Source organism: Coffea eugenioides, chromosome 5 (genome assembly GCF_003713205.1).
Source record: "Coffea eugenioides isolate CCC68of chromosome 5, Ceug_1.0, whole genome shotgun sequence".
Taxonomy (NCBI): Eukaryota; Viridiplantae; Streptophyta; class Magnoliopsida; order Gentianales; family Rubiaceae; genus Coffea; species Coffea eugenioides.
The window spans coordinates 21438613-21449461 of record NC_040039.1 but is presented as its reverse complement, the minus strand read 5'-3'; the positions used below and the strand labels follow the sequence as shown (position 1 = coordinate 21449461).

General features: G+C 38.2%; 1 protein-coding gene across 1 annotated transcript; it reads left to right on the top strand.

Annotated features, from left to right (window-relative positions):
• Window positions 1–6880: 6880 nt before the first annotated feature.
• LOC113771260 lies at window positions 6881–8802 on the top strand. Its single transcript, XM_027315861.1, has 5 exons — window positions 6881–7060; window positions 7121–7220; window positions 7469–7669; window positions 7784–8491; window positions 8585–8802. The coding sequence occupies exons 1-5, from the start codon at window positions 6881–6883 to the stop codon at window positions 8800–8802; spliced, it is 1407 nt and encodes a 468-aa protein (XP_027171662.1).
• The last annotated feature ends 2047 nt before the right edge of the window (window positions 8803–10849 follow it).

The window sequence follows — 10849 nt, the reverse complement described above, 5'->3', positions numbered from 1 at the left end:
ACCCATTGGCTAACCTCGTAACTCGAGCCAGCAAGGGCTTGGTCGAAAAGCTTGGTAAACTTTGGGAAATATTATAGCTTGATCTTTTGAGATCTCGCTAGGCATACTCGAATAGTATCGCCTCTTTATACGTGTTTGGTTCCGGATCCGAGTGGATGTAAGTTGGATGGAGGAAGTAAGTGGAGCACTACAGTCGTGTTACTATTTGGGTTGACGGAGGGTCAAACCCCGATGGCTCAACTTGATCGGGATATGGAAATAGTTTCTGAGAGCTTCTGTATCCTTATTGTGTGTTAATTCCTACTTGTGCACTCAAATGAAATGTCATGTTTAAAAGTTGTTTAAAGCATGTTATTTGATTTATTGTGGTACTTGTTTGCCTGTTTATTTTCTTGGCCTCACTGAGCATTCGCTCATCCCTTTAAGTTCGTTTTCCTTAACAACATTTGGAGGTGGATTGGAGGATCTAGACTAGCGATTTGGTGGAAGCTTGTACATTTTGTATAAACTTTTAGTGGCTCTTAAAGTGTAATTTTGTGATTGTTGGATTGGTGGATTGTAATCATATCTTTTTCTTAGAAGTTGTGGCTTGTATTTTAAAGTACTTTTAATTAAGTCGATGGTTGTTTGTGGCTCAATATTAAGCTTGAACAAGTGCGTGAGTCCTGACGAGAGTTGGGCAGGCGTTCCGCTGATACCCTATAGTTCGCCCTAGGGAGAGATAGTGGCATCACAAAACGGCCCTTTAAACAGTCAAGTGGCCTTTCGAAATAAGGAAAAGCTTAAACAACCAAATAGTCAAATTACCTTTTGAAAAATGTAAATGACCTTTCAGACAACAAACGGCCTTTTGAATAGTGATGTGGCCTTTTACAAAGACAAGATACAAATGACACAAATTCAACTGACACTCAACATAGATACAACCGACACTTATATAAGGTAGTCTTCATCATCTGGTGTGTCTAATGGTGTACTATCAGGATCAGTGATGTTGTATAATCCAATGTGGTCCTTGTGCCTTCTCTTGTTTCTTCTTTGGTTGAGTTGTCTTTGTTCCTCTGATCATTCTTTGTAAAAAGAAGTAAAGGAGGGTCCAGCTTCTGTTTCCTAGCTTGTTTCATATGGATCCTATGAATCCTGCATAACATTATCATTTATCATATCCTGATATTCTTGCTTGGCCTTTTGAACTCTATTCCGATGAGGATGATTGGTACGATAATTCCAAGGACCATAATGTCCTGACTAGATTTCTAGTGGTATACACCTATTCTGCTGGAATATGTACCTTTGTGCTTCTTCATACTCATCATCAAGGTCTAAAATAGTATGAGAAAAATTCTCTTTAAATTACTACACTTGGAAGAGTATGAATTTGGTTGTTTATCAGATGGTTTGGTTTATGAAAGTGGAAAATGATATGATTTGCGTTTGTGGAAAACAAATCAAACCAAAAGGATAATGGTTTAAACCATTGCAGGAAGATTTGAAGGTTTGGGTTCAAGGGTTGGTTGAAAAAAGGGTTTTGGAATTCCATAAGAATATGGTATTGATGACATAGACACCAAAAATACCATAAAAGGGGTTTTGGAAAATCATGAGAGTTGGCTATAAAAATTTGACAGAATGGATATTCAGGATTGGTTCCAAAAGATTTAAAATAGAACCATCATATGAACCAAAAACTTCTAGTTCATAGTTATTACAAATTCTTTCTATATCCTCTTTCTGCCATGGATAAGGTATTTGATGAATGTCTGGAGGGTTTTGGTATATAGGTGAAAACATTGCAGAAGCTGAGATTTCTTTAATTGGTTCATTTCTTGAAAAGAAATCAGCTACAATATTACCTTTTCCTTTGATATGTTTTACATCAAAGGAATATTGTGAGAACCAGGCTGACCATCGAAGCAATTGGGGGTGACGTATGGTTTTTTGTTTGAAGTGCAGCATCTTAAGGAAAGATCCCATATCCATTTCGACTTGAAAATGATGAGCAATTAGAAAGAAAGAGAATTTTTTTATACCCATTTTAACAGCCAAAATATCCTTGAATGAGGAATGATAGTATTGTTCAGAATTTTTAAACTTGCCACTGGCAAATCCACAACAATGTCTTTGACCCTGTGCGTCTTGTTCAAGAAGAATTGCTCCCCAATATTTATCACTTGCATCTTTCTGCAAAATCCTTTTCCCTTCTGATGGTATATGCAATGTAGGAAGATGAAGTAACTGCTCCTTCAGACTTTAAATGGCTTTTGTCTAAGATGGTCCCCATAGGGGTGGATTTTTCTTAAGCATCTTAGTCAAAGGACTAATGAGCTTAGCTACACAAGGAAGAAATTCTCGAACATAGTTCACAATTCCTAAGAATTGTTCAACTTGTTGTTTGGTCAAGTTGGTTTCAAGAAAATTTGTAAGCGATTGACCAACATGTTGTTCTGGTGTACACTTTCCTTCAGAAATAGTCATTCCAAAAAATTGAATTTCTTGTTTGATTAAAATCATTTTTTTTTCAGAAAGCATAATACCATATTGCTTAACAAGTTCATGAAACTGATTGAGTAATTTGATATGGTCTTCCCAAGTTTCACTGAAAAGAAGGATATCATCAATATAGACAAGAGCAGTATGCAATATAGGTTGAAAAATTTTAATCATGGCCTTCTGGAAAAGAGATGGGGCTGTTTTGAGGCCAAAAGGCTTTACTTTCCACTGGAAATGATGATTAGGAATACAAAACCCAGTTTTATGTCTGTCTTCCAGAAATATCCCTAACTGCCAAAAACTAGATTTAAGGTCAAATTTTGAAAACCATTTGGCTTTGGCAATCTGGGCAAATAGAGTAAACCTATTTGGAATCGATAATTTATCATTAAGAAGGAAAGTATTTAAAGGCTGATACTTTATAACCTGTCTCATCTTTCCTCTTACCTGTTCGAACCTTTTATTGACATAAAAGGCTTGGCATGCCCATTGAGAATCTGAGAACTCAATCAAATCAAATTTCAAGAGTTCAAAATATTCCTGTTCAGCTAGTTTGGCATTTTCAGGACTCATTCCTGAATGACTAGCTTTTGTCGAATTGATGTCTTCATTTCTTTTAAATGGCAATTTGATAAAGAAATTAGGATTTTACCAAAGAGGATGATCACATTTAGTCAAGAATTCTTGATGATTTGAGTCACAAGAATGATGAACAATTTGATTTTGGAATTCTTTTACTTGCTCCTCAATAGAAAATGGCTTGTTCAAAAGTATATAAAAATTTGGGATACTAGTAAAATTTTTGAAAAATTTTTTGGACTTGATCCTAAATGGAGTTAAAAGATAATGATTTTTCTTGTAAATGTCAAAACCAAAAATAAGATCCTTTCCAGTGAAATTTGCTCCCAAGATCATGGTTTGAATTTGACATTGTAGGAGAATTATGATAATGATAGGATCTTTTGTTCAAATTTTGTTTGAAAACATCTCCATTTGCAGCTTTCAATTCATGAACCTCTTCAACCCAACATGAATCAGGTAAAATGTCTTTTCTTAAAATGGACAAAGATGCTCTTGAATCAAAGAAGGTAATAACTGGAATGGGTTTAGAATACTTATCCTTTAGTATATGAACAAGTGTTTGAGGATAAGCACCTGTTGTTGTAAGGACTCATGTTTTTATTCCTAATTTAGTAATTTTTATAATTATTTGTCCTAGTGTTATTTAATTATTCTAGTATTGCATGAATTCCCCTTAAATTTCGCTTTTTTGCGTTCGCGTCGAAAGTTCTCGTAAGTCGCGCTTGTACGACCAAGTGGAGACTTGAAGAATTAATACCAAACTTCTAAGTGTGAGTAATTACAGTGTTAGAGGAATTACCTTGGAAGATTAGTGTATAAGTGTACCAAACAAGAGAGAAAGTGGTAGTACGAAACCCTATTTGAGACACTATTAAGGGTTGACTTTCTTGCAAAACTTAATGACTACTTTTCTTCAATCTTCCCAAACAAGATTCATCACTCAAACTCCCTCATCTCTCTCTCCTCTCTCAGCCAAACTCAAGCAAGGGAAAGGGGAAAGGAAACTCCATTTCTTTTAGCTCCAAGTATGCTTGCTTTCTTCGTCCAACTTCCTAATCTCTTGGAATTTCACTATAGCAAGAAGAAAGGTGAAGGCTTGTGGAGTTTCTTGGTGACATTTTGGGTAGAAACACTCACTTACAACTAGGGTTCAAAGCTTGGAGAGGTAACCCTTCATCTCTCCTTTAATTTTTCAAATTATAAGAAGATTAGTGGTTAGTTGTCATGGGTTTGAAACCCTAATGAAGTTTATAGGCTAGCGGACTTGAGGAAACATTTATCTTGTTTTAAATCCTAAGCTAGATGTCTTGAGGAGGCCTTTAGGTAGCTGACTTGAGGCTATATTGCTTGATTGTGGTTGTTTATGTGATTTATAGCTTGATTATGGTTTGATAGTGGAGAGGAAGTGGAAGAAACCATGAGGAAGAGAGCTAGCCGAAATTCTGTTTTGATGTCCGGCTTTAAATTCGAAATTTTGATGATTATATAGCTGCTAAATTGATTGATATATGTTGTATTATGTGTGTAAAATGTGCCTTTCAAAAATTATTTCAAATGGTTGCCTAAAACTTGAGTTTTGGAAAAGTTTGAATTCTGGAAATTCGCTAGCAGGGTAGCCAACCCATGGTACTTTGTCTGAACATAACTCTTTCTACAAAAGTCAAAATTGAGTCCATTTGTGGCATTCAAAACTAGACATTCAGAGCTTTCAAACGGTATAAGAATCCCCTGCTAGTTCATTTTGACTAAACCGTAGCGAGTTGGCAAAGTGGACTGTCCTGTTTTGTCTGTTTGTCCGAATGAAACTAGGAAGCTGCATCTTGTTGCTCAATTTTGTCCTACTTGTGAAAAGATTTTCGAAACAATGTCTTCTAATGAAATATAGAATTTTGAACCTAGTTTCTAACTCCATAAACCATTCTCAATTTGGACTTGTGTAGAGTCAGATATGGTTTGATTTCGAAACTGTGTTGGGGCTTGGTGACTGGAAGTTTTCTGAACAGGTTTCCAAATTCAGCCAACTTCAAACTATTATATCTTGTTGTTCAAAACTCTAAATTTAGTTCTGCTTGTCATTTTTGAAACTTGATTTGGAACTCTTGTTGTGTTATAAATTTCAAAGATTGATTCACTTCCTGTGAATTTTGCCGAAAACCAAGACTGGTTCTGTCCTATCTTCTTGGAACTGTAACTTTGAGCTGAATTATGAATGCTTTCTGGTTAGAATCTGGGAAAAGTATCTTCTGGAAACTTTTAGTATTCCGAATCTAGTTTCCAACGGTATAAAGTTTTTCATTTTTAGACGTACCAAATTCAAGATTTGATGTTTCAAGTTTTGTTGCACCAAGCTAAAAATTCTTGATTTCTTAGGAAATGAGCTTTTGAGAACTTTTCACGTTCTTTCGATATTGATAGACCGTTTTAAACTTGATTTAAAGGGTGATACAAGTTTTCCCTTGTGACTTTAAATTCGCACTTTTGAACCTCGATTTTTGATGGTTTAAAGTTCTCTTTTAAGACATTGTCTTATTTTAAGCAAGTGTACTTTCTTCCTTGATTGATAAGTGGTTGTGAGTGATAGTTGATCATTATTTTTTCAGGCGCTCAAGAGGATCTTGAAGAGAATCTCGGAACGGACAACTAAAGACTTTATTTGCTCACTTACTCACTTGTTTTGACTTGGTAAGTGTCAAGTGCATGAATTGTTGCTAGTTACCTGAATTGTTTCTTGTTAATTAAGTGATTTAGAATTGTCAAGACGAGTGTGTACTTTATCGCACTCGTTCTCTTTTAAGTGAATTTATAATTGTATTGTGTGAAGTGAAATGATAATTGAATTGAGTGAATTGTTGCAATCGTAATCGTACATCAGGGGATGCCCAAATCTCATTTGCCAACCTTGCGACTCGAGCCGGCATGGGCTTGGTCGGGAAGCCTGGTAGACCATGAGAAAACAAAAGCTTGATCTTTTGAGAGATCTTACTTGGCATACTCAAGTAGTATCGCCCACCCAATGAGTGTTTGGTTACAGATCCGAGAGGCTGAAATGATGGATGGGGAAGTAAAGTGGAGGTTCTACGGACTTGATGCCTACCCGATTGACGGAGTGTCATCACGTGGAGGTATTGGATCGAGCCTTGGCAAAGCAAGTGAAAATTAGCTCCTGAAAGTTTCTGTATCCTTATTGAGTGTGTTTTATTGTTATCTATGAATTACCTGAATTTTCTAGCTTTATTTCTTGTACAAGTGTTATTGTTACTTGAACTATAAGTAACTATGTGTTTGCATGTGTTTCTTGGCCTCGCTGAGCGTTAGCTCACCCCATTCGTTTGTTTTCCTTAATAGGAGCTCGGTTTGGAAAAAATTTTGGGAAAGCCGACTTGATTACTTTTGATCAAAAATCTTAGGATGTAATTGACTAGTCGACTTATAGTGGTTATATTTTGGGAAAGTTGATGTACTTTTGAGAATTTGTGATGTAAGATTTAAAAGTTTATTTAAGGAAGCGACCTTTCTCTACTTTTACTTTTATTATCGGTTGTTTATCTTTAAGTTTGGATTTGACTTGTATCGAGTCCTGGCGAGAGTTAGGCAGGCGTCCCATCGATACCCTTTGGTTCGCCTTAGAGAGAAGTGGGGGCTTCACAGTTGGTATTAGAGCCTAGATTTAGATATCTATTTGGGAGATGTTTTAGAGACTTTACACTTGAGAATAGGAATTAGATAACTTGGTTATACCTTAAGTTGATATTTGAGTGAGTTAGTGACTTTAAGTTTCTAACCTAGAATTTGTGGTTATTTTGTAGGAATGGAAAATGGTAACGGAGATCATGCTGCTAATGGTAACGGAGTTGCTTACAGTCACGTGAAGCCTCTTTGGCCTATCTACTATCGAGTACTTGGTGGAGGACCTCACGTTCGATTCTCGCTTTTCTCTAGGTTTCCTCGTTGTCCCTGTACGGAGACGCATGCTTATCCTAATGACCTTGTACTGTCCATCGATGACGAGCATCGGTAGTTGGTGTCTACTAATAGGGCATTACTTCAGGAGATTGAGGAGCTGAATGCCATGGTGGATGCCCAGGGTGCAAGGATTTTGGAGCTCGAGGGGACAATAGTAGATGAGTTTGCTAGGGCTGAGGGCGCTCGTGATGAGCTTCAGTGGGTCAGGGCTCGACTCGTTAGGGTAGTCATGGAGGTCTAGAATCGGGCTGCCGGGATCTTAACTGACACCATGATGTTGATAGAGGAGGTGATAGATGCCGTCGAGAGCCCAGCTCGTTAAGGCACTTCTGAGGAGGTGCCTTTTAAGAAGGACCCGGAAGAGGAGGTCCAAGCTAGCGGTTCGGATGCGAACTAGGCTAGGATTGATGAATCTTTTGACTTTTGTGACCAGGATTAGCTGTGGTGCATGATAGAGGGAAGGATAGAGCCTTGGAGAGATTTTTGAAATTTACTCCGCCTAAATTTATTGGAGGACCTAATCCTGAGTTAGTGGAGAACTGGCTAGAAAGAATGACTAACATATTTGCCGCCTTAGATTATACTGAGGAGAGGCGAGTGACCTTTGCTGCCTTCCAATTTGAGGGTGTAGCACGTGCTTGGTGGGATGTGATAAGGGAATAATGGGAAAGAGCGCAGACCCTTTGGACCTGGAAAAATTTTACAAGGGAGTTTAATGAGAAATTTCTTCTGTCGTTCTTGATTCAAGAGAAACGGGAGGACGAATTCAGAAAACTGAGACAGGTGGCTTCTAGTGTGGCTGACTATGATGGGAGATTTACTAAGTTTTCTAGGTACGCTCCGGAATTGGTGACTAATGAGTGGAGAAGGATAAGGCGAATTGTACAAGGACTTAATGTGGAGATTCATGAGGGGTTGGCAACAGCCCAAATCTCTACGTTCACTGAACCTCTAGAGAAAGCGCAGCGAGTCGAAAGCGCAAGGCTGCAAGTTAGGGACTTCCATACTAAGAAATGGAGCACTCCTAATTACTCTTCTGGACAAGCAAGTAAAAGTGCCCCACCTCCCAAGATGGGAAGAGGAACAGGAGAAATAAGGACCGCTGGAGCTCCAAGAGAGGCTTTATCAAGTGGAGGCCGTAATGGGCAAGGTCAAGCGAGAGGAACACCTTCTGGTGGTCAGGGCGTGACTTCTCAAGTTAGTTGTGGCTACTGTGGCAAGTCCAACCATGCGGAGAATGATTGTTGGAGGAAATTGGGGAAGTGCTTGTATTGTGGCAGTATTGAGCACCAGATATCAAAATGCCCAAGTATACCAAAAGAAGTAGGTAGTACTCAAAGACCCGAAAAATCAGCCTCTAAGCAGTCTAGTGCTGGGGGGAGTCAACCTAAGGTGCCTATTAGGGTTTACGCATTGGACTATCAACAGATTCCCGATTCTACTGAGGTGGTTGAAGGTACGATCCCTATTTTCCACCATTTAGCTAAGGTTTTAATTGATCTTGGTGTGACACACTCTTTTGTAAACCCTGACTTTGTGAGTGGAATAGATGTGAAGCCAACTAAGTTACCTTATGACTTGGAGGTTAGAACGCCTACTAGGGATCAAAGTTTAATTGCAAACTTGGTGTATAGAGATTGCGATATATGGGTTGAAGAGTGGAAATTACTAGCTGATTTCATGAGTTTAGCTATTAAGGGATATGATGTTATCCTAGAAATGGACTGGTTAGCTCGCTACCATTGTGACGGCCCCACCTCCCCCTAAGGCGAAGAAAAGGGTTCGGCGGGCCGCCTGCCTAGCTCTCGCCGGGACTCACTCACTTACTACAGTTCTCAACTAAATTACAATATAAATCTCAAATATACATCAAATTCTCCAATAATTACATGTCATAAGCGAAGCGAAAACAATTCCCCAAACTATACATAAAATGATTCCAAATCCAAACTGTACAAGATATATGTCATCCAGTCACGTGAATAAGTACTACAAGCCTTCTTTCGCCACGAACCCTGTGGAGAGAAATAAAATATTTTTGGGGTAAGCTAGAAACTCAGTGACTAACCAGGGTAAAAATATAATTTTTACATGTCAACATTTGCACAGTGAGAGCAAAGCAAAAGCAGAAAAGTAACACCACATGGTAAGGATACGGGTGGGTCCCAAGCCAGCTCATTTGTCGAGCTTGATCACTGGTTGACCCTTGAGATCCTGAGCCACACAGCTCGTTTCTCTTAAAGGATCCCCCATAGAGAGACCATGAGTTTTAACTCAAGTCACGAGCAATAAATACTCTAAAATATTTTTCAAGCAATAAATGCTCTAAAATCATAATTCAAGCAATAAATGCTCTGGTTCAAGCAATAAATGCTCCCAAATTGTGTCACAAGCAATAAATGCTCCACAAATGTTTCACAAGCAATAAATGCTCCATAACAATTCACAAAATCATATTTCACAGGTATCAATAGCAACTAATGGGGTTTAGATCGAGTGCGATAAAGTACACCCTCGCCTAAGTGCCCATTTTTCATAGTAAACTCATATTAGTATTGAGTTACACAGAAACCCTAATTACTCACCTAAAGAGCAAGTATAACAAGAGAAAGTACGGAAATGAATTCAAGTCGCCAGCTAGTGGGCCCCACCGGCTTCGTCTAGCTCACCACCGTCTGAAATAGAAGATTGCATCACAATATATTACAAATGGCTACTAACATGCATAACTCAAGTAAAACGGCAAAATCGACACATGCATGCGCGGAAACGGCATACAGAAACGGAAATGGCAGCACAACCGTTTTGGTGTCAAAAACTGTTTTGAAGACAATCGAAGCTATGAGTGTCGAATCAAAGTGAATGAGGTACCTTTGCGAAGCTAAGAGGAAGGGCTACAATTTTCATGAAGACACCTTAATCTAGATCTGAATGGAAGCAGGTCGAAAGTATGGAAAACAGTACCAGAAGTTTGCATTTTTGGGTGACAGACAGGGTCTGTTTACTGAACCATAACTCACAGCTAACAAATCCAAATCAAGAAATTCCAAAGGAATTGGAAATCTATCTCATAATTCTAAAACTTTTATGTTTTGGTTAAAACCTGAATCAATACAGGGTAGGGTGAAAAATGGGCCCAAAGTTCCTGTCAGAACTGTCCAAATTCAAAGGCAGTTCTGACAACCGATCTTGTTATGGTCATAACTGGAGCTACGGATCTCAGATTTGGATGAACTTTATACTGTTTCGAAACTAAGACATAACTCTACATTTCGTATGAAGACCTCCAAAGCCAAATCATACATTTTCATGGTCAAAAAATGGAAATTTCCACGAAAATAGAAATCTGGGCGCGAAACAGGGCACATGGCAGTCAAGGGTATTTCGGTCATTTCATATGATACAGTACTCCGATTGAGCTGAAATTTTACAGGTAGCTAGTTAACTCAATTACCAAAAACTTTCATGTTTTAACCTAAGCCTGATTCGGCCTCTAACATGCCCAAAAAAATCCGGTCAGAACAGGGTAAATGCAAACCCTAAACCTGGAATTTCGTATCAAACTAGAACTTTTCTGCAACCAACTTCAACTAACATATACAAGCTTCATTTTACACCATTACCAGCCATCATACCATGATCAAACCATGATCCTCATACAAAACAGAAAAATAACAAGAATAAATCAAAATTCATCAAACCTTCACTTCCAACCATAAACAAACCATAATCACACCATATGTCATCATATTAAACCACTAAAGCCACCAATTGAACATTAGCAAAGCTAAAGGGAAAGATTCTTAACAACTCA

Coding starts and splice junctions, on each gene's coding strand:
- LOC113771260 (XM_027315861.1), top strand. CDS start 6,881: ATGGAAAATGGTAACGGAGATCATGCTGCTAATGGTAACGGAGTTGCT. Junction 7,061..7,120: donor ATGCTTATCCTAATGACCTT/GTACTGTCCATC, acceptor GCATTACTTCAG/GAGATTGAGGAGCTGAATGC. Junction 7,221..7,468: donor TGCTAGGGCTGAGGGCGCTC/GTGATGAGCTTC, acceptor TTTTGTGACCAG/GATTAGCTGTGGTGCATGAT.